Below are 23325 nucleotides of genomic sequence, written 5' to 3' on the forward strand. Positions count from 1 at the left end.
CGCGGCGAAATGATCTACTGTTTTTACCATAGTGCTACGTTTTCCTGTCGGTAAATAAAGTTTAAATACGGTGTCGCGTCGAAGCGCAGTGTAAATGCATAGTCTTCTTAAGTGTTGCAAGACAATCGGTTGTCTAAAGCTAGTGTGCTCTGTTTTCTGCGTTTGATCGTATCTAGTAGAGACATATACAGGTTTCCTAGCTGCAGCTAACCACGGTTTATTAGACCACAGCGTGTCAGCTGCCGCTAGCATGCTAGCTTAGCCAAGCTTGGAGTAACTTTGTTTCAGCCTACTTCAAGGGACCATCGTCAAACTCGTCGACGCCAGCAGAGGGAGCGTCGTACACGGCCGTTCCCCCCGTGCGCCACTTTAAGTGAAATGGGAAGCCTTGAAACCTCCGTGTTTGTATCTTGAAATTGCGAGCGGAGTTGAGCACCATATTGAATCAAAGTTGCCAACTCCTTGACAAATGTTTTATAACTCCCAGACTTCAAACTTTAGCGGGTATCCGAGCGCGCGGCAGCATCGCGAGTGTAATGGACGCGCTGTAGGCGACTTGTTGCGACGTTTGGCGGAGCGCTTCAGCTTAGTTTCCCTACATGTTAAGTTGGTTTGATGCAGCAGCGACTCGGCGAACAATCTCTAAGTTTAAAGTGTGAGGTCAGCGCTGTGGACCAGACCTGGATGTGATGGACCATCCGTCCTCAGTGATCACCCAAGTCAGCCGCGATGAAGAGGCGAATAAAAGCGCGGGGGAGAGAGGTAAGTGTGTATTTTTGCCCCGCGTGCACTCACAAGTCACTCACAAATTAAAAAAAAAAAAAGTTTTGCACTACAGCTCCGCGGTCACGTCTGTGAGTCAGAGTTCACTATCGTTTGCTCCGAGACCGCACTAAGTCCCACTGTCACCAGGAACGCGTACAGTTGGCGTCGGTGCAGATCTGAAGCCGAAATAAAGCGGCAAAACTTTTCATTTTCTCAGTTATGCATAGATTATGGCCGCGGCCCTTTGGCCTGTGGTGGAGGTGAAGGAAATGACGTATTAATGCTTATTTTGGACAGTGGCGTTCAAGCAAAAGCATAAAAGACCCACTGTGAAGTCTTGTGTAATATTATAGAGGCGGTCATTTGACAATAAACTTTAGGGGAAAATGGTAATAAAAATAAAAGCTAAATGTTTATGACACCAATGCAATGGGAATCAAGTCTGTTATCGTGGTTCCATACTTTAAGCAAACGTTTTGTATTTGACGTTTAAGATAAGAGACTTTTATTTTGTGTATTTGTAGCTTGTCTCACGACTAATTATCACGTCTGTGCATTTTTTTTTTTTTGTTTCCGCAAGGTAACACCGACTTTGTCACTTTATCGTGGTCACTTGCATGGATTTCTGGCGCTGCCACTGTACACAAACCAATGAGATAGCACGGAGTGTAAATGCAGGTTACTGAATAATGACAGGACCGAGCGGACTGCACGGCTGACCCCGCAGCGCAGACCCACATCTGCGCGTGGGCGTGCGTCTGCGGGTAAACGACCTGGGTCCCCCGAAGGGCCGTGGATGCAGATAAGGGAGGGTTGTGCGTTGTAGGCAGGCTGTGCAGGTAATAATCGGCGATCACGTCTCATCATGTGGTCATAACATTAACGTAGCCGTTAAAGGGTCCGCTGAGGTCAGTGATGTCAAGCAGGGGCCTTCTACATGTCAATGAGTAGTAGTCTAATCTATTGCATAACAATGTCCCAGCACTGCGAGGACACGCTTACTCTGTGTGACACACGCCCAAAAAGCTGCAGTTTATTTTGCAGCGTTTCAAAATAAAAATAAGCTCCTGAATGTTGCCAGTGTGAGTTAGTTGCCTAATCGAACCAAGGGATGCTTTTAGTTTCAGTTTTGCTGAGGGATCAGGTTGCAGGTCAGGTTTAGACGATGCTGCAGTTTTGTTTTTGTGGTTTCAAATGAATTCAGACTGTATTTTAATGTCTGATGGTAAAGCACTTTAGCATTAAGTCAGTTCAGGCACTGTTCTAAGTATCATGAGTCAGGGGTTACAGCTCCAAATATTGACATACTACGTTCAGTGAGATTTAATTATTTATTTAAAATGTCCTTTTGCACCCAGAGCATACAGTTTAAATTAGGACAAATACTAAATTTGAAAATGAAGTACTTTGTCATTAAGACCATATAGGATGTGGTAAGTCGGGGTTTCTCAATTCTGTTGTCAGTGTTGCTTAACATACCTAAAGATTAACTGAAGATCATAATCATCTACATCTATATATGAATATTTTTGATATAAATATTTGGTTTTAAGCTTTCTGAAAATCTAACTAATTTAAGAAAAGTTTCTTATTTGTTATTTTACAACTGATCTATCAGTCAATGCATGGTCTGTCACTGTATGAGGTTCTGGTCCCTACGTCAAATTATGATCAACGTGTTTTATCTTTGTGATCAACTGTTTATCTACATTTACAACTTTGCTCCGTCGCGCATTTGAAGAGAGTTGTTTCAGTCACTAATCAAACCAAAAAGCTAAACAGGGTCTTTATTGGAACATGATACACTTTTGCTTATTTAAATTGAGTAAATATTTTAACCCCTACAAAGGAGGAACGATGTGTGGAAATATGTTGTTGGTTTCGTTACGGTTCAAGTTATAGCATCCGGACTTACAAGGTGCCCAAAGCTCAGCTGTCAGGGCCAGAAGTGATAAAGACAAAGACTGGAAGCATTCTAAGAAACAATTGACACCATCAGGATCAAAAATACAAATGATATCATATGAATTGTCATCACACCTTGAGAATATGAACTGACAGTTCACTGCTCAGATAAAATGCAGTTGGAGTGAATAATTTCCTGTAAAGTTGTGAGATAACATGTTGCGGTTATGCATTTCTGATGTTTAGACAACCAGCTGCATTTAATGTTCTGTGTTCGTGTGAAATGACAGCCGTAGGTTCGTCACTGCCTAAGAGCCGTATTTACTCTGTAGGCCGGTAACTGGGATGAGACCACTAGTTTTCACGCCCCACTGCTGCTGGTCTGTTTGTTTTCAGCCTTTTCCCGTTAAAGCAGTTTTAAAGGCGTTTGTGCCCCGAGCTGATGAAAGACGACTTCATATAGATGTTGGGCACAAGTTCACATCAAACAGTTGTTTCATCTGCGTCTGAAGCCAGACGTGAAACCACAACTTACAGTAATGCTGTTGTGAAGCTTACACAATATGGTATGTACACAACTCATGCTACACTTGGTGCATAATTGTATTTTATTGTGAAAAGCGCTTTAAACTGCTTTAGGAATCTGTCAGTTGCTTTTTACGCCATCTTATCTAATTTTGCAGATGTTGACGAGTGCAGTGGGAGTGTGTAATAAAAGTCACGAATGTAGGAGGCGAAGGGAGTGAATGAAGGCACTGGTGATTATTATTGTGACTGTTTGTATTACCCAGCTGTGACGTGCCACGCTCACCAAAGTCCCACCTGAAGTTGCGTCATATTCCAGGGAAATTAGCCTGTTGTGTGGCACGAGTTGTGTTACGCTCCACTTATTCAACCGAACCTACCATTGTGAAGACGTCCCCATGTGAAGAATGCTATCACACACTTACCTCCACTACACACAGCACGATAGCATGATAGTACAGTAGCTTCCGCCACTGATATCCTTCTGTTTCCTCTTCCTGTTTTGGCCCGAGTGCAGCACAGGCCAGCGGAGGGTCAGACAAGCTTTGAATCCACAATCCGGGTAGGAGGGATTGACTGAGAAGGCGATGAAAGAGGCGTGAGAGATGCACAACAGAGGTTTGGGCATTGGCAACTCGCTCACGTCCGGACAGACGGAGAGAGGGGAGAGGGGGCATAGAGAGAGCCGAGTGGCAATAAGAAATTTATGGGATGTGGAAGGAAGCTGCCTGGAGTTTTAACCTTAAAAAGATAAGAGAAGCAGGATTAATCTCAATGAGTGAGATAAATGTTAGCAGGGAGAGTTGCAGAGTCGCAGTATTTTCTGTCTCGGATGTTCTTAATTAAGCTGAATAAAAGCTGTTTTTGTCAAGTAGCCGCTGACCCCGCTGACCTTTTAGAATGACATCACGGATAAAAGATGATGAGGTTGTTGTGTGTGACACAGCGTGCGTGTGATTAAAAATCACATGGGCAGTTTGTTACACTTCAAAATAGGACCATGTCGAAACCGCTAAACAGGCGAAGGAGTGACTTTTACAGGTTAGTCCATCCTCTGTCCAGTCACAATGTTTGACAGAGATAAAGGTGCAGGACTGATCCATACAAGTGTTTGTTCTGTTGTTAGTTGAATCTCATCACTTGGTCTAATGTTTAGAGTGCACTTAACCAACACAAGATAGAAACATCTTGCACAAACGTGTGCAAAATATGCTTTACACGATTGAAAGTTGCGCGATAGTGGCGCCAATAGTTAACTAGTAAAGCTTTTACACTGTTATTTGAAATACACAGCGTTTGCCGTCACTGTTGGACAGTCTTGAAAAACTTACTCATTAAAAAGAAAGAATGGAATATTTGAAACAGACGAGACCTGAACACGCAGCAACACTTCGCCTTGCGCTGAATGTGCGTTTGAAGCCGTTTGACGCCGGAGACCAGGTTATGCAAGAGCTCCCCGGAGGCGTGTGTCTGCGTTTCAGCACATGACAAAAGTATGAGGAAATTTTGTAGTGTTTAGAGTCAGTTGGGCGGCACCGTGTAATAATTTACCATAGAACTACAATCTATGCGTGTAGTTTTGTTTTTTTGTGTTTGCGTTTGTGTGGGCTGACACAACCTGAGATCTCACAGCTCGGCATTCGACAAGTGCTTTAAATTCATATTTGGTGGTACTAATGTATTAATGTTGGCAAACAAACTGTTATTTTACTAAAATAATGTAAACCTGGATTTATTGGTATTGAAGTTTAAAAGTGTTAAATATTCAAAGGTTAGAAATACAAAATATGGAATACATACGGAAAACGAACCTGATCCACGGCACCAGTTAAAATAAATAACAGCGTTTAAGGTTAGCATTTTTCAGAATGACCCCTGACCCCTCTCGTCCTCTGTAGGTTCTTCTCCCTCTCTGTCCTCCACGAAGCCCCGGAGCAGAGGCCTCTTCTCCAGCCTTCTGTGCTGCCTTTGTCGGGACCATCCAGAGCCGCCACCGGTCAACAACAACGCTCCTCTGCTGGTCGAGGAGAACGGAACCCTCTCCAAGGTGCGTTCGCATTTAAATCAATGACAAGAACAAATCAACGCTGCAGTCATTCAGGTTAACGTCCTACTGCAAACTCAGGTTATGTCATCTTTTAATACTTGTGTCTTTATTCAAGCTGTGTCCAGGCTCAGGTTGATGTCATTGTTTGCAGGTGCAGGTGAAGCCACTTCTGCCTCCAGTCAAGTCAAAAGATGCTGGAAAGATCTGCGTGGTGATAGATCTGGATGAGACGCTGGTGCACAGCTCTTTCAAGGTACGTACCACTTGCAATGATGAGTGTGCAGGTGTGTCCAGAGGCTTCTAGCAGTTTGATTTTTTCCATTATTGGGTTGTTGTTGTTGTTGTTGTTGCCACTAACTGGCTCTTAAAGCCAAATAAACACACTAGCTCCTGCATATACTCACACTACAGTCTCAAATGTTAGGAGAGACGTTTTTGACAACCGCAAATGTTCATTCTTTCCTCCAACAGCCTGTGAACAACGCAGATTTCATCATTCCTGTGGAAATAGATGGAACGATACACCAGGTAATGCTGCCATCACACACCCGCTGGGTACGATCTCACAGTTGGCGTTTCAGGTGCTGAGTGCGGTTGGTGGTTGGCTGCTTTGGCGATGCGGCTTCTTGCAGCTGGATAACACTGGGTCTGGGCCTGATTCAAGTAATCCAGGATAGGTTTGTTCAGACAAGCACAGCCTATTCCGGGTGACTTGGTTCAGGAACACTGCCCTCAGTCGCCGACACAGCTGAAAGAATACATGGAGACGGAACCTCATGGAAACAAGTATTCCTTTTTACATGCAGAGTTAGTGGTTAATGTGTCGGTTGTCTGCCCGCGTCCATTTGTGCTGTTTTATGTCTAAAATCCCTAAAACCACCCTGCAGGCAATGATGCCTCCAACACCTGCTGGATGCGTTTGAATACAGTAAATATTCAGATTGTCTCGTCAGCATTCTCGCGCGTTACGCGTCACAGGCCCCGAGCGGTTCAGCTTTGTAGAAACATGTATTTCGGAATGTACAGTATGCCGTGTGAAGAGACCTGGCGTAAAGACTCCTGCGTGTTCCAGGTGTATGTCCTGAAGCGGCCCTACGTCGACGAGTTCCTCAAGAGAATGGGGGAACTGTTCGAGTGCGTCCTGTTCACCGCCAGTTTAGCCAAGGTAACGACAGACAGCACCTCGTACACCTGTTCAGTGGCCACCTCCTGTCCAGCTCTGATTCCTCCACCGCTTCTTTAGTACGCAGACCCCGTTTCAGACCTGTTGGACAAGTGGGGCGCTTTCCGCTGCCGCCTCTTCCGGGAGTCCTGCGTCTTCCACCGAGGGAACTACGTCAAGGACCTGAGTCGCCTGGGTCGCGACCTCGACAGGGTCATCATCGTGGACAATTCCCCAGCCTCCTACATCTTCCACCCTGACAATGCAGTGAGTATTCTTAAACGGCGCACGAGTCCTGATGGTGAAGGCGGTGTGTTCGGGCACTTTAGGAAATCTGGGAATTACTCATTTACTTAAGAAAAGCTGCATTAAACTTTGTCATCTTACTCAGCAATGTCCTCTTACTGAACTGTCCTGCTTTCACCTTGTTGAAAAAAAACACTTGATAACTGATAATGTGGTGCTTTGTCCAGGTGCCCGTGGCGTCATGGTTCGACGATATGTCAGACACTGAGCTGCTGGACCTCATCCCTTTCTTTGAGAGACTGAGCAAAGTGGACAACGTCTACACAGTCCTCAAGCAACAAGGGACCACAAGCTAACAGTGTTCAACTTTTTGCATCTCAGCTCAGAACAAAACGACGTACAAAATGGAAAATGTCCACACCAGCAAGGCTCCAGCTCCAGCTCTCACTGCCCACCAGAACACAGACTGTCCCACATGATGTTCTTGGGCTTCGTAGGCGACTATGACTTCTTCATCACTGCCACCTTCTGGTCAAACGCAGACCTGGCCAAAATAGCCATACAGCTTCCTCCCTGAACCAGCTGAAATGAAATGAAAGGATGTATGAATGTCTAGGGACCTTATTAAATACGCAGTACAGTAAACAAAGCAGAAGTCCGTAGCCATGAATCCTCTGGACACGGACTGGGTACTGGACGTCTTGCTTGGCTTCTCCAATGTCATCCAAAAATTGGATGCAGGACATGGTAAGCGAGGAAAGGAATCTTTTGGAAAGGTTTACATGCAAATAAACTTGATCAGTCTTGTCATAGAAAGAGAGATGGTGTAATAGTACTGTAGGTATTGTTGAAAGGTTTTGGAACAGCATTATTTTCATCACACGCCCATTCTTTCACTTAATTCATCTTCAGTTCATGCTGCTGTCATTTTAGAGTTTTTAGATCAGGTATTTTAGCATAATGTCAGTGTTATATATGAATCTGAAAAAATAGGCTGTAATTTTAAATAAATTCAACAATTTAAATAAAAAAACAAGGGACAGAACTTTACAAGCCTGTAGCTCAGACCACCTTTTTAAACTAAAGTTAAAAACAATACAGTTTGCTCTCAACAATGCACGATAAATTGTTTGGGGGATTTACATTTAATATCAAACACAATGTGTGTTGCCTTTTTCTACCAATAAGTGGGAAACATCAGTCGATATAACAATGGATTCACAATAAACTAGTCGAGTTCTGTTGACAAGGTTCATTACTGGAAAAGATGATTACTGCGGTATGTTTTCCTAAACACTAATATGAATAACAAACCATCTGCTTGTGACAGACAGCTGCTATGCTATCAGATGTGCCTTTCCAAGGGTTGGGACTGCTGGATGCCCTGAATGCAAAATATAGATGCAGAGAATGAGGGAGAACCAGAGTTCACTTGTAAAACCACCTGGAAGTCAGTCGTTGTCATGCTGCATTAAAACCGTGGCTCCATTGATGTATGATTAGTACCGTGTTTTCTTTTAAGGCCACATATAAAACTTGAATTTCTCTCTGCGATAGCGTACAAATAAATTGCTTAGGAAAGTTAGTTTGGATTATTCATTGGCTTCTTATAAGCTTTCGTTCTGTATTTTGTTTTTCTTTAATTTTCTTCAACCTAAGCGGTACACATGGGCTGGAAACCCTTTCAGGAACTAGTTTAAAAGTTTGGCAGTTGACATGAGAATTCATACGAAAAAGTGCTTCAATTCAATCCAGAAGAGAGTATGAGAGTAGTGTGTTGATTACACATGACATAATGTTAAGGTAAATTCCTAGCGTTTACTGGCTCTAAACATGCAAACATTTGCTTCTGTGTTGTCTTGTTTCCCCATTTGCTGTATTATAGACTTTTATCATACATGATGGTGTTTTGTAGCGTGAGATGATGTGAGGATGGGATTTTCCTTTTTATGTTGTCAGTTTTAACAGGTGTGGAGTTGTGCGTTTGATCTGTACTGCATTATTTTAGCAGTACACAGGGACATTGGAAGCTGAGCTTCTTCAGCTGGTCAAAGTAAACGGCCCGGCCTCCTGCAGGCCAATCAGGCCCTTTCTCCCTCATTTGCGTTGACAATAATGTGTTGACACTGATGAATGAAACTGTGGATTTGACTCGAAACCTCAAAAGCAGGCTTGGTATGTGGCATAACCTGAATGGAGCAGAGGTGACTGGATAAAATCCACCGTATTAAGAGCTATTACATTATTTTCTTCCTATGTTTAACAATTATTTTCAATCAAATTAGCTTTTTTGTTTTCTAAACCGTTACTGATTTTAATTCTTTGTGTTGCCTACCAGTGCTTTTCTGATACAATATTCTTAGTGTGTTTTCCAGAGGGGAAACATTAGTTTTGCTGTTTTCTGAGTAAGGCCTGATATGTTACCTCACGTGTTAATAAGTAATATATGAATCAGAAAGCCCAGCTATTTGTACGGGGATAGGATCTGACCGTTGTGGGCACATACCAGGGTTAATTATTTTTGAAAGTGTGTTCTTTGTAAGCCATGAACATGTCTCCATTACATTAAAGTCAGAGGAACAGTGGCCATTTGATAAGATGTAAAGAAAAAAACTAGGATGGGGCCCATTTGCTGATACTGTACTTCTTACACATTCAATAGATATGTATATTGTGTTTTGCACAGTAATAAAGCAAACAAATTTCATTAATATATGGAATTTTCATGTTACTGTACTCATGATTCAGTAGATGTAACCTAATTTTTACATTTGTTTTATTATCATACCAAATTATATATGGACTATGTAATAATGCAATTTCTTCTCATAAAGGCTTAATGAAATGTCCAAAGGTTGTCTAAGTATTTCTTTTGAATACAGCCTGTGTGTACATCCTCTGCAATGGACAGGGACGTTGGGTTAGTTATTAGTAAACTACTGTTGAGCCTTTATATGAAACCCCATTTTACTATTTAACAGAAGAATGAAGGGACTGTCTTTAAATTGCTTTAAATTGATGAATATACTAACAACATTGTCTCGTGCTTATACCGGTTTTCGCTCAAGTCGACAAGTAACCAGTTTGTTTAGGAGTTATGATGTGACTGTAGGTCTAAAATATGGGCTCAGTCAGGTTCTGCTGTGTCGTATAATTTCTCGTGGGGTAAATATTTGTCTTTGGCTTTGACAGTTCACTCACGTGTTGGTTAGTAGTATAAATTTCTTATGTATTACAGATGCTGCTGCTAGCTAGCTAGCAATCTAGGCGAGATATCGAGTGGTGCTATGTCTGAGGATTGAGAGTTTTTTTTTTTTCATTAAAGGAGAAAAAGCGTTTTTTAAGTTCTCTTTTTTTACAATTTACCAACTATTTTATTTTTAAATTTACACAATGTTACGTTACAGTGTATGAACAGAACTATGGTACGTTTTAACCTGTTCACTAGTACTACGACGTTTTGGTTACTTCCTTAACTACTCATTCCTTCACTAGCTGACAGTTGGGTAATAGGCATTACCTGAAACCAACAGTACGCTGCTGTGAACAAATACGTAAAACATGGGGAGGCAACTAAACAACATTCTTTTTTATTTATAATCTTAGTTATTTGTCTGTTTTTATGACACCAGTGCATCTTATGAACTTCTTTCTAGCAAAGCATTTTTTTATCAGTAGACTTTGAATTAGTCTTAGTTATTTTATGTTTTATTTTGGGGAAACTTCATTAGAGACCAACAATGGAAAATCAACATTGTTTTTAGGTAAATAAATATAATCGACACTGTTATAAAATGGAATAAATGACCTTAAGAACATGGCTCAGGTTCAAAATGCTATTACTCAGAAGATTATAGAGCAGATCATATCAGTGCATAAAATGTATTGTTAAATGTTCTCGGCATAAATATATTTTCCCATCCTTGTTTCTCACATGCTTTTCTCTTTGTCTTGTTCATCTACTCTCCCATAACCGTGAGCATGGCAGTGCTCTTGGCCTTCCCCATCGTAAATTTGACCGTCCCGCTCATGTCAACACTGGTGTTTTTCAGGGTGAGCTTGTGAACAGTCCCGTGGGTTTCCATGCGTACAAATGGGCTCGGCTGCAGGTTCTCTCCATTCAGAGTCCAAGCGGGAGGCTTGTTTATGTCAACAGACACCTCGCACTTGAAGCATGCCGGCTCCGGCTCCATCACCTCCACATCTTCTAGCTCTCTGACCACCACAAGGGCCTGGGCTGCAACAACATGAAAGCAGGAGATTGTTACTATCATATGAGCAAAATTAAATATGTTATTATTCATTCATTAAGTCCACCCAACTTACTTTCCACCATGAGTTTGGCTTTTGACGTGTGCTCCCCAACCGTAATACTGTAGGTACCCTCATCCTCAACCGCCACTTCCTGGATCACCAGCTTATGAGAGCAACCGTCTACCAAGATCTCCATGCGATCTGAAGAAACCAGCTCCTCCTTGCCCTTGTACCAAGCAGCGCTGCAGCGAGTGGAGGAAACTGTGCACTCAAGGATCACACGATGTTTCTCCAGAGCCGTTCGGTCACGCAGAGGTTTAACAATGGAAACAGGAAGCTCTGAACAAGTCAAGTGAGATTTTAAAACATTTTTAATTGTTTGGATATGTATATATTAACTCATTTGGATATAAAGATAAATGTATTTTAGATTTAAATAAAGACTTACCTTCTACCTCGAGGTAAGCTGTGGATTCAATTTCCTTGGCAACAAAACGTATTTCTCCAGAATCTTCAGCTTTCACATTGCACATTAGCAGGAAGTGTTTGGTCCCTGTTGTAGTACAATTTTTTTAGTACAGACAATAAAAGCAAGTACCATTATCAAAACACATGACCTTGCATAATCTGAATATGTGCTATGTAACTAATCATCTTTTCTTTATTTTATCAGACCTTCAGTGCGCATCTTGATGCTGCTAGAGGGCCGAATTTTATGGCCATCTTTGTACCACTCCCCTGTCACTTCCTCCAAAGAAACCTCACACATGAAGACGGCATTCTGGTCCTCCTGGATATAAAGATCCTCCAGATCCTGCACTATCTCCAGTTCATGCTCTGTAAGGTAAGTCAGATTATTGACATTAGGGACGCCACATGCCCAAAACACAAACTGTTTCCTTTATGTCCACTAGATGGAGATGTACTATTGTCGAAGTCAAATCCGCCTACTGTACTGGCTGCACATTATTCAACATGAACATTTCCATGAAACAGAAAAATGTTTTCAAAAGTGTATATTTCTGAATAAATGTATACATATTGAGCGTATTGATTGTATTTGAGTATTATGTTATTTTTGTTATTATACAGTTACCAAAAATGTCAAGTGAACAGGAGGTATCAATTTCCCCTGTGTCACATGTGTAGGTGCCAGAGTCTCCCTTGGAGCACTGCATGATCTGACAAAATCGCTTTCGACCCATGGAGTAGATCCGACAGTTTTTCCCTGGCTTCAGCTGCACGCCGTTCTGATTCATAGAAGCAAACAGGCAAAGGTAAACCTTTAAGCCTTAAAGTTTAAAGACCGTTACTATTGAATCTTTTTAAATACTCAAAAAATGCAGTTTAGTGCAATGAGAGCGTTCATTGGTTCGGTACCTTAAGCCATCTGACTTCAACATTTTGCCTGGAGAATTCACACTCTAGAGTGGCAGGAAGTTCCTCCTCTACACGGACATCAGCCAGTGGTCTCAGGATGGACACTGGTGTCTCTGTGAGTTCAGTCAGTGAACAAATGTATATGTTCAGGAATCCATAGCTGAATGGTTGTTTTTCTTTTTCTATGATATTTTTATTTGCACAATTCAAATACCTAACTGAGGGGCATTCTGTTTCGTATAAATTACGGTCCAGTAGATACCTTTAACTGTGAGTCTGGCAGTCGTGCGCACTCCCTCAGCTGAAAAAACAATGGTGCCCGTGTCCTCCAGCGTGAGATTGGACAGGGTGAGGCTGTGGACATGTCCGTTTGTGCTCACTCGCCACAGGTTGTTTGGTTTTACCCTGATGCCATCCTTCTGCCAACTTCCCTCCACGTCCGTGTGGGAGAGCTCTACTTCAAAAGAGGCAGTCTCTCGTTCAAAGGTTTCCTGATCAGTCAGACCCTTGCGAATGGAGATTTTACGAGCTACATTTAAAGAGAAGGGAGGCATTAGTGTAGTTAGAGACGATTCTGCTGTGTATCTTGTATTATTCAAATGTATTAGAATTGCAACTCCTTACGTTCCACATTTAGTTTAACTTGCGCCCGGTCGTGCAGAGTCTCGCAGCGGTAGGTTCCTCTGTCTGACAGTGTTAGGTTGTGGATGATGAGGCTACGTTTACAGCCATTTTGGGCCAGTGTGTATTGTGGGCCGGGCTGAATAACCACCCCCTGTCTCATCCACTGGACCTCACCCGTTTCCAGGCTTATCTCTGTTTCCAAGGTGGCGTCACCAAACTCCTCCGCCATAACAGCGTCCATCTTCTTAGTGAACATTATTTGAGCCTCTGAATATACAGTATCAATAATTAGCCATTCAACTGCAATACTACACACAATGCATAATACTGAACACCATACTCTCGTCTTTGAAAGTAGATGGTCTTACCCTGAACTTTGAGGCTAGCTTTGCTTATATGTCCCTCCGCCTCTGCTGTAATCTTTGAACAGTCCAACATCTGACACTTCTTAATCACCAAAGTGTGGCACAGACCGTTCTGTGTTGCCTGGAAACGGTCACCTAGTGCAATAGCCTCATTGTCCATCATCCAGACCAAGTGGACATCCTCAGGTGAAACTACACACTTGAAGGTGGCATCTTCTCCTTCCAAGACAGTAGTATTATGGAGCTCAGTCAGGAACTCCACCACTCGAGGCACTGAAGGGATAGCAGAAATCTGGTTATCTCGCTGACTCTAAATAAAATACGTTATACAGCAAACTTACACTCTACTCTCAGCGTAGCTACAGTCCGGTCATCTTTGGATTCACAGGCGTACTCCCCCGCATCCTCTTTAGTTAAACGGTGAATGGTCAAGCTTCGCTCCACTCCATCTGCTCGAATTGAAAATCTCCTACTCGGAACCACCTCCACACCATTCTTTAGCCATTGGACATCTGCTTTAGGCCTACACACCTCACAGCGAAGAGTCACCATGCCATCGGCATGGGACACTGTGTCTCGAAGTGGCCTCACAAATTTGATTCTCATTTCTGGAAAATAAAAAAAAAACTTTGCAGAACACTGCAGTACTGCTGTTGGTCTTACTGGAAGACGGACTTAGGGAGAAAATGTAACCTTTCACCAGCAGGCTGAAGTGCATCTGGTCTGTGTTGACGTCACAGGTGTACTCGCCAGCATCGGAGCGCCTTAATGGCTCGATGGTAAGTGTGCGCTTGTGGCCTTCCATGAGTGATCGGAAACGTTCTCCTTCGACGGGGGTCCAATCTTTCATCCAACACACTAGAGCGCTTTCCTTAGACACGTAGGTCATAAGGGTCACGCTTTCTGCTTCATAACCCGTCAGGACAATGTCATCCTCTTTGTTCACAAATACAACTGGAGGCTCTTTAATGGAGAATAAAGAGAGACAAATACTGTATGTAACTTTTTCTGAGAAACTTACATTTTTGACCTATATTTGAAATTTTTTTGTACCTTGAATTCGAACAACACTTATCATCTTGTCGTCCACTGCATCACACACATATTTTCCAGAATCTGAGGGTTGGACATTTGAGATGATAATTTTCCTCAGAGAACCATATGTCTCGATGTGGGTGCGGGAGTCATCTGTGAGCAGTCTGTCATTGCAGTACCACTGGACTGGTGCATTGGCCCGGGACACCTCACATGCCAAAATCAGGTCATCACCTGCCACCATGTCCTGGTATTCAGGGTCAATTGAATTCCCTACAATGGTCACTGGAGGCTCTGAGGCCAAAAGAGTTGGAGGATTGGTCATTTATTCAAACCTCTTTCAACAGATTCCTGATTCCTAAGTGAATTTTACCTTCTACCCTCACTTGGAAGCTGATATTGTCATCTCCAGCATCCAGGAAGTATTCTCCTGAGTCTCCAATTTCAGCGTTGAGAATGACCAGTGAGCGAAAAGTGCCTTCTTCCTCTTCACAAAACCTTTCGTTGCCTTCAACTCGAAAGCCATCCTTGTACCATTTAGCTACAGCATTGGCTCTAGAGAGTTCACACTCAAGCACAATGTCATCAGCAATTTTGGACTTGAGATGCGTCTTTATCTCTGACTTTCTTAAGATCTTCACTGGAGGCTCTGAGGATGCAGAAACAATTAAAGCTCAAAATGATATGGTTGCGAAATAGCCTTTTCAGTTTTTGTCTGCGTTTTGCCTCTTACCTGAAACTTTGACCTGGAAATCTATTTTATCATCAGCTGCGTCGCAGGTGTATTTCCCAGAATCCACTGGTGTAGAAGAGTGGATGGTTAAGCAACGGATGAGTCCATCCTCAGTGATGTTGATGTTACTGCTCTCTTCTACTTCACTGCCGTTTAGCAACCATTTGACTCGTGCACTTGGCCGGGACACCTCAGTTTTCAGCACAATTGGTTTGCCAATAAAAAAGTCCATTTTGTCAGGTATGTTTTGAGGGCGAGTAAGCATCACTGGGGGCTCTGAATATAAAGGGACAATTTAGGAAATCAACAAAATAGATGTTAAATAGGTTCCAGTGTTCTGCCACTTTATTAAGTACCCAGTTATATTAAGCCTACTGTACATAGTTACTGTATCATCTAAATACACAATACAAACGTATGATCTTAAAACAAAAAAAGATCCATTTACCTGTAACTGTCACCAAGAAGGCGACAGAGTCATCTTGAGTGTCACATACATACTCCCCAGTGTCGTTCACAGCGGTAACGGGTATAATTAGCCTGCGTCGCACCCCATCCACCTCTAGGATCAAATTAGGACCTTCCTCTACTTCTAGGCCGTCTCTGTACCAGTAGACGGGGGCTTCTGAGTGGGAAATATCGCAGCTGAGCTCCAGCCTCTCAGGGGCCAAATGGGTCAGTTCCAGTTCTGATTCGTGAGGAGAAACGATTCGAACTGGTGGCTCTGAAACAGGAAGAAGAAATATGATTATTTTACCAGCTCATGATTAGAAATCTTATGAAACCACATTAAATTAGAAAGGAGAACACACCTCTGACAGTGAGCTGGAAGAACACAGAATCTCCATCTGTTTCGCAAACATACTCTCCACTGTTTTCCACGGATCCACAGAGGATGGTCAGCCTCCTGTATGGGCCCTCTGATGTGAGTTGGATGTTGCTACTGTCCTTTATCTCCTTGCCCTCCTTAAGCCACCGCACTTTACCACTGGAGCGTGACAATTCACACTGCAAGTGTATTTCTTCTGAGATATAGTTTTCCATCACAACATCATCCTTGGGTTCCACAATCATTGCTGGAGGCTCTGCATTATAGAAAATGATGCATATTGGCATATTGGACCTTAGCATTTTTCTTAAAGTGTCTTTATAATATGTAATGACAAAATTCAGTAATATCTGTGCGCTGTACCTTTTATGTTAACGGTGAACTTCATGCTGTTGTTTCCTGTCTGGCAGGTGTAGCTGCCAGCATCTGAGATGTCTGCAGAGCGGATGATTAGCCTCCTCATGGACCCCTCTGCCTGCAGAGTGATGTTGTCGCTGGGCTGGATCTCACAACCGTCCTTAAACCTGGGACAGATCAAACATGGTCTTTGGTAGGAAACACAAAGTAAACTACAAGTTTTAACATAAACAAGCAATTTATGTATTTTTGTGGCTGTTTCATAATATATATTATCCTGAGATTGAAAGAAACAGAACACAATTGAAAAGAAAGGAAAACACAAAACTTAATTGGGTGAAATTGGGGCATTATAAAAAAAAACATCATAACTGTTCATACTGTTAGTTCCTCACCACACAACTTCAGCATCATCTCTGGAAACATGACAGAGTAGGACTACTGGGTCCAGCTCCATGCTGCTCTTCTGCAGCTCCTCCTCTGTGGCTGGACTAAACTCTACTGGAGGACCTGAAAACAAATGGGAGAGTTGGACATCAAGATGCAGAAAATGTCAGACAATTTTTCTTTATTAAAAAAACAATCTGGAATTATAATTTTTTCAAAAAGACTTTACCTGCAATATCCACGTTGAATTCTACAGAATCGTCTGTGCTTCTGCATGTATAAACCCCAGAGTGAGACATATTAGCTGACTGGATCACAATCCTCCTCATGTTTCCATCTGACTGGATGTTGAGGTCATCTGTCACATGGAGCTCTTTGCCGTCTTTAAACCAGGAGACTTTTGCAAATGGATGGGAAACTTCACAGTACAGGACAATGGCCTCACCAGTGTGAAGCCTTCTAATTTTGTCAGAATCTGACAAAGGAATGAATTTTACCACAGCAGCTGCAAAGGACCAAGCACAGTAAATATATAAACTCTGTAAACATGTACTCTACTGCATCCTACATTTCACAGCAGCAACCAATCATTACACCTACGTTTGACCTTGAGCACAGCTGAGTCCCGGACTCCATTGGCTATGAACGTGACTTCTGCCATGTCTTCTGTCGAGTGTGTTTCATGGATCACCAGTGAGTGATGAGTTTGAATGTGTTGTATGGAATATCGCCCGCCATGTTGCAGTTGAGCACTATTCAGAAACCACGTTCCAACCATTGCAACAGACAGTTCAATGGAGAAACGAGCATTTTCCCCTTCCTCCACCTCACAGCCTTGAAGCCGGCTGCAAATCTTGGGTCCAGGCACTAAGGAAAATGGAACAATTATGGTAATATAATATTTTCATTTCATGTGTTTTTGTTACCTTTATAAATTACAACATTGTTTGTTAATACTAAATCCATTGATTACTCATAAATAATGTTTATTTGTGTAACTTTGTATACAATAACTGTACACAATATCAGATGCATAAAGTAACATACATTCTGTTTCTTTGTATTTTTCAGAGCCTTACTCACCCAAATGGAAGGCTTTGGGAAACTCGACATGACCACTTCGCCCATACTTGTTAATGCAACACACTCTGAAGCGGTAGTTGCCTTCACACGGAACGCTGTCGCCGGAGACTTCGGCTGAGGTGGCGGTCTCTGAGGAGAAAAACTTGTGCCACTCCTGAGAGCCCACTTCCTGTCTCTCCAGCACAAAGATGGAGCGTGTTGACATCTGGCTGTTGGGGGACGGAACCCAGGTAAGGAGAACACTGTTGGGCCGATCTACATCCATTTTGACTTCCACAGGGCAGATAGGGGGACAGTGTCTTGTGGCTAAAGGACAGAACAGAAAAGAAAATGAAGAATGAGGGTCAGTGATTGTGGGGCGGTCTGACACTCTAAAAGACACTGAACAATCTGTAGAAAATAGTTAATTGTTATTAAACTAAGTCCATTTTTGAAATATACCTTTGACTTTGAGGCGTGAGGACGTCTTGGATCTCCCTGTGATGAACGTCACTACTCCTGAGTCTTGATAGGCCACATTGACAAAGACCAGAATATGAGTTTTGCCAAACGACTTGAGGATCGTCTGGTGCGTCTCATGTAACTTTAGACCATCTTTGAACCAGTGGACCTCCATTTCGTCCTCCTCCACCTCCACACAGAAGGCTGCGTTTTCACCCTCCAGGACCTCCAGCTTCCGAGGAAGTTTACGAACAATGGTACCTGATGAAAGTTTTTTTATATATATACTTGTAACTTAACTTGTTTGCTACATGCTCACCCCTCTTCTTTGTGTATTTTGTCTCCATTGTAGTAACAATTTAAAATATTCTCCCAAATATGAAATAATTTGTTTAATGTTCAAATGCCACACTAGCAGAATTTAATACATGCATGTCACTTTACATTTTTACTTGTTTGCATTGATAATTGGTGGCTTTATTATTATTTATCTGGTATGATATCTGTTTATTCAAATGCTTCAAAAGGTTTTATTCTTAAGCACTGCACACTACATAACCATATTCAGTACAGCATACCTTTAACTGAGAGCTCTGCAATGCTTTTCGCTCCATCAGGCATCTCGCACAGATACACGCCATCATCATCTATCCCAACGTCATGGATGGTGAGTCTTCGCCTCGTTCCTTTCTGCTCCATCCCATATTTACTGCTGGGCATCAGCCGCTGGTCCTCTAGGTACCAGGCAGCCGGCACTGACTCATCAGGAACTTCACACTCCAGCACAGCAACATCCCTTTCTTTCACCTCCACGTCTTTTAGTGGACGCCTGAACCGAACAGCTGAACCTGGAAAAGTAAATGTTTTGTTACTTACTGTATGTTAGTCTTTACTCTTGTAGGTGAATATGGTCGCCAAAGGTTTTGAAATACCTCACTGACGCTCACTCACCTATGAACATAAATATACTAAATTGAGCAATCTAATGTGAAAGTGGTTTTGCACTTACCTTTAACAGACAAGTGAACGGCACTGAGGGTGTTTCCAAGAGCGTTTGATGCTGCACACACGTATAACCCTGTATCCTGGCATTTGCAGTACAAAACCTTTAGTGTGTAGTAACCCTCTCTGTCTTCAAATATCAGATGACGCCTCCCAGGTTCCAGGGGAACCCCGTCCTTCTTCCAGATTATTTCTGGTTTTGGCTTTCCTGTCACAAAGCAGCGAAACTTGGCATGTTTCCCTTCTGCCACTGCAAACTTTTTGACTTGAGACCTGTTAACAGGTGGATCCTCTGTGCCCCTTAGCATACTAAGCCTGCTCCCCCTGTGCTTTGGTGACCACTGGCTGTTCGTTAGCCCATTTGAGGACATTTTACTTTCGTCTCGCTCCGGTACAGGTTCGACGAGGAGGACTGCTCCAGCCAAGGCTTCGCCCTGACCGTTTGTGGCTTTGCAGGTGTAGACGCCTTTATCTGGCATGCGCGTCCTGTAGATCTTCAGCTGGAACCAGCCTCCATCTTGACTGCACACGCTGAAGTGTGAACTCTCAAAGATGTCATTCAGCTTCTTCCCGTCTTTCTCCCATGTCACATGTGGCGGAGGAGTGCCCCAGATTTTGCACGAGAAGGCTGCATCCTCACCCCGATCCACACGCAGGGAGAGCGGCTTGATTAGAAATCTTGGTTTGTCATCGACCTCTTTTTCGCTAAACTTCTCCTCATTCATCTGCTTTCTACTTTCAGTTTTGTTCTCACCATTTTGCACCACACAGTACCCATTTAGATGTCCTTTGGGTTCTCCATTTTCTCGTACCATTTGCTCCACATTATTAGCTACAGATTGTTGTTGCCCCCCGTCCTTTCCTTGGGGCTCTCCTTCCACTTTAAGGGAGGCTGCTGCATATGTTTCACCTATACTATTTCTTGCCTTGCAGATATATTGACCAGCATCTTGTTGAGTTACTCCATTAATGGTCAGCAGGTAAAACTTTCCCTCTTCTGAGAGCTTGTAACGTCCCTCAGACAAAATTTGGACATTTTTGCGCTCCCAGATCACATCAGGTCGAGGGTCACCACCAATTTGGCACCTTAATGTGGCATCTGTGCCGCACTCTGCCACAACGGGCCGTGGATAGCCCAAAACACGAGGAGCACCTCCAAAAATATCCATTAGGATGTTGCTTTTTCTCTCTGGAACTGAAGAAATTTCTTGGAATGTGGGATTACCTCAAAATGATCATCCAACATGAAGGAGCTGTGGGACAAAGATAACAATCAACCATAACCGGAAATTGAAAAGAGTGAATCAAAAAAACTAAACCAAAAGCTGAAATGCATTGACCTCTTAATAAAATTATAAAGTTCTGATCACAGTCAACAGTTCATCAGAAGACATAGCCCACTCTTGTTGTCTCACAGCTGGTGCTGTAGCTCATTGAAGAGTGTATTTATAAAGTAGCCGGTCCAAAAAAAGACACCAAAGAGCATATGTCTCAAACACCACAATCTTTTTAGTGGCACACCTGCAGTCATGAACTGATACGAGCCCACCCATTGAGTAATGCATGTATATCTTATGCCAGTTGTATTCCTCCTAATGGATTTGCTTTGTAATAAATAAATTCAAATCCCATTTCTTAATTTTTGTGTTTAACCCTTCCTTTAAGCCTTTCTTGTGTTGGTTATTTAACCAAAGTGTCTCTAGTTTTGATATCAAGAATTCCAGTCATCCCAGCTGTATGACACTACAAACCTTAGCATTCTTGAAATCATAAAATTGTGTGTTTATAGGGAAAGTAGATCAGTAAAGGTATTGACTCATTTAGTATGTTATTTGGAAACTAGATAAAAAATACTCAACTTAAACAGGCCTGCGTGTGAAAAAGCATTATTAAGACAGTAATGCACACTAAAGGTTGTCAGATATACTGGAAACCTGGCTAAAAAAAATCCTCATTCATAAAGTGAAAGAAACTTACCACTGCTATAAATAACTGGCTTTAAAGCATTCTTTCAAGGATGAAACTCCTCAGCTCTTCTCTCTTTAAGTCTAGTTTGGCTCGTTGTCCATTTGAACTCACTTGACACACCTCCTGGTGACTTGGAGTCAAATCAAGTAAGAGGTGTAGTCTTCCATTCAAACCTTGTGACTTGCTCACTGATGTTGCCTCTGAAACGTCCCGTTCTGTTGCAGGTGTCAAAGAGGAAAATGGCTACAGAATTCAGGCTGAGTGCTCAGGTCGTGCGTCAGCCCTGATAGCGTCATTGTCCAACAGCTAAAGAGTGTGTGAGAGGGAGAGCATTAAATACTTTCACAGCTGCTGCCACTGCAAGCCACCCCCTAAAAATACCAGCGGCTTCGATGACAGTAGGCCAGATAAAGTCAGGCTCTCCATTCACAGACCGTGGCTCACTAAAGATAGTGAGGGGGCGACGCTCTGCATTGGATCACTCGGCTCAAAAGATATCCTGAGTTAAACCTCAGAGGTGAAAGGACACCCCATCCAGCGGAGCGCCTTTTGTCAAGAGTAATGATGAACAATGCAGTTAAAATTCAGGCGCATATCACAAGCACTATTAAGTGATTCAGGAGAGAATTACCAACAAAATGTTTAAAAACTGACGTTTTTGTGTTAGAAATATAATGAATCTTCAGTTTAGGCATTTAAAAACAGCTGATGTTTTAAGATTATATTTTGGCATTTTGTTTACTCTCTTTATTGAGGGAGAAAAAGGAGGAGAATAAACCCTACAACCAGAATTTATCATTTCCTTACGTCAGTTTTGGCTCCTCCTCCTGTAATTAGGATACTTCTTTCACTCAGAGAAAGGCTGCTACAAGGATTTACATACTTTTCATCTTTGACATTTTTAATTCTTGACAATGAACCAGTTTTGGGAGCAGAATACGTTGTAAAGATGAAGATTTTGAGTATTTTTTGCAAACTTGTGAAGTGGATTTTGTGTTGACACTTATCTGCATTCTCAGACTGTCTGTTCAAGTGGTGTGTGTGTGTGTGTGTGTGTGTGTGTGTGTGTGTGTGTGTGTGTGTGTGTGTGTGTGTGTGTGTGTGTGTGTGTGTGTGTTGGACAGACAAAGACACTGATGCACACTGGGAACTGTTGTTGACATATTTGACCTTCAGTGTGGCTCACATATCTTCCATTACTATGTAACGACTACTGACCTGCATTTACTGTAGCTTAACAACCATCTTTTACACGTCATTATACTTCTACTACAGTCTCATTGTACTTTTAGTGTATTGAGAGATTTTGAATGTTTATTGTCTATCTAATAAGCATGTCACAAACTGTTTGCTTGTAAATGAATATGTAAGTCATTAAGAGGACCCCAGTTGTTGTCTCCTTTTAAAGCTGCTGGTACCTTTTTACATTCTTGTCCCCATAGTCATCCTTGCAGCTGTTAGGTTTGTTCATTACACCAAGATTTAAATACAGTACTGCTCTGTGCTTCTAACTTCAGCTTCAAAATAAACCTTTAAAAACTTTAGAATATATTGAATATGTTAAAGAAATTTGAAGTCCATTGGTTGAGTCTCTCAGTTTTGTCCATTAGATGGCGTGAAAGATTTATTTAGCAGAATAAATTACTTCAATACTAGACCATGCAATAAAATGCTGCACAATATTTCATTAACAAAAGGTGACATTTCTGACCATTTTAGCAACTTAGGTGAATTACTTTCTTTTATTTATTACTGATTCATTTGATGGAAGATGAAGCAGACTTCTAGGGAAAAGTTGATTCACTTCATCTGAACTTTGGAAAAATACACAAGACAAGATTTAGTAGATACTGAAAATGAAAGCAAGAGGTGGAGAACTGGTAGAAAACAGAGAAGCCAAAGAGCAGACATTGTGAGGTGGCCTCTGGTCCTCCTACCTCCTCCCCATTCTCACTGCAATCTGCAAGCATGTTGGGAGTATCAACTCAGGTTTCTGGGAAGGGCCGGGAGGAGTTTTTTTTTTTTCTTAATATAAACAAGATCTGTCTTTATGTGAATGACATAAAGGGTAGATATAAGAGTTTCAGCTTTGATTCAGCATAGTCTCAGGTACTGTCCAGCACTAGTACAAGGTGGAATAGTAGCATTTTATTGTGATTTTTTTTGATTATGAGACAAAACCAGTAATTAATTCATCCTACTAATTACTGTTGCATC

The 23325-nt window shown here is 42.2% G+C and overlaps 2 protein-coding genes across 3 annotated transcripts; one reads left to right on the forward strand and one right to left on the reverse strand.

Annotated features, from left to right (window-relative positions):
- LOC114851378 (carboxy-terminal domain RNA polymerase II polypeptide A small phosphatase 1-like) lies at positions 1 to 11742 on the forward strand. 2 transcript variants are annotated; one of them, XM_029143168.3, is made up of 9 exons: positions 1 to 762; positions 5094 to 5242; positions 5394 to 5495; positions 5714 to 5770; positions 6315 to 6407; positions 6486 to 6671; positions 6878 to 9570; positions 10703 to 11256; positions 11578 to 11742. In XM_029143168.3, exons 1-7 carry the CDS (start codon positions 690 to 692, stop codon positions 7004 to 7006), a joined length of 789 nt encoding a protein of 262 aa, XP_028999001.1. In that variant the 5' UTR covers positions 1 to 689; the 3' UTR covers positions 7007 to 9570; positions 10703 to 11256; positions 11578 to 11742. The 2 variants fall into 2 exon arrangements, with proteins under 2 accessions (XP_028999001.1, XP_055369123.1); XM_055513148.1 differs by lacking the exon at positions 1 to 762 and adding an exon at positions 3786 to 3813.
- Positions 10217 to 22583, reverse strand: obsl1a (obscurin like cytoskeletal adaptor 1a). Its single transcript, XM_029143167.3, has 25 exons — positions 21118 to 22583; positions 19148 to 20393; positions 18717 to 18986; positions 18139 to 18399; positions 17698 to 18003; positions 17215 to 17481; positions 16844 to 17119; positions 16623 to 16737; positions 16234 to 16394; positions 15854 to 16126; positions 15490 to 15765; positions 15042 to 15317; positions 14682 to 14957; positions 14327 to 14602; positions 13967 to 14236; positions 13615 to 13881; positions 13277 to 13546; positions 12909 to 13175; positions 12547 to 12813; positions 12285 to 12397; positions 12001 to 12154; positions 11580 to 11741; positions 11353 to 11457; positions 10977 to 11243; positions 10217 to 10887 (listed from the first exon to the last, which is right to left on the reverse strand). Exons 2-25 carry the CDS (start codon positions 20307 to 20309, stop codon positions 10610 to 10612), a joined length of 6615 nt encoding a protein of 2204 aa, XP_028999000.1. The 5' UTR covers positions 20310 to 20393; positions 21118 to 22583; the 3' UTR covers positions 10217 to 10609.
- Positions 22584 to 23325: the final 742 nt, after the last annotated feature.

The sequence above is a fragment of the Betta splendens genome, chromosome 2 (assembly GCF_900634795.4).
Source record: "Betta splendens chromosome 2, fBetSpl5.4, whole genome shotgun sequence".
NCBI lineage: Eukaryota > Metazoa > Chordata > Actinopteri > Anabantiformes > Osphronemidae > Betta > Betta splendens.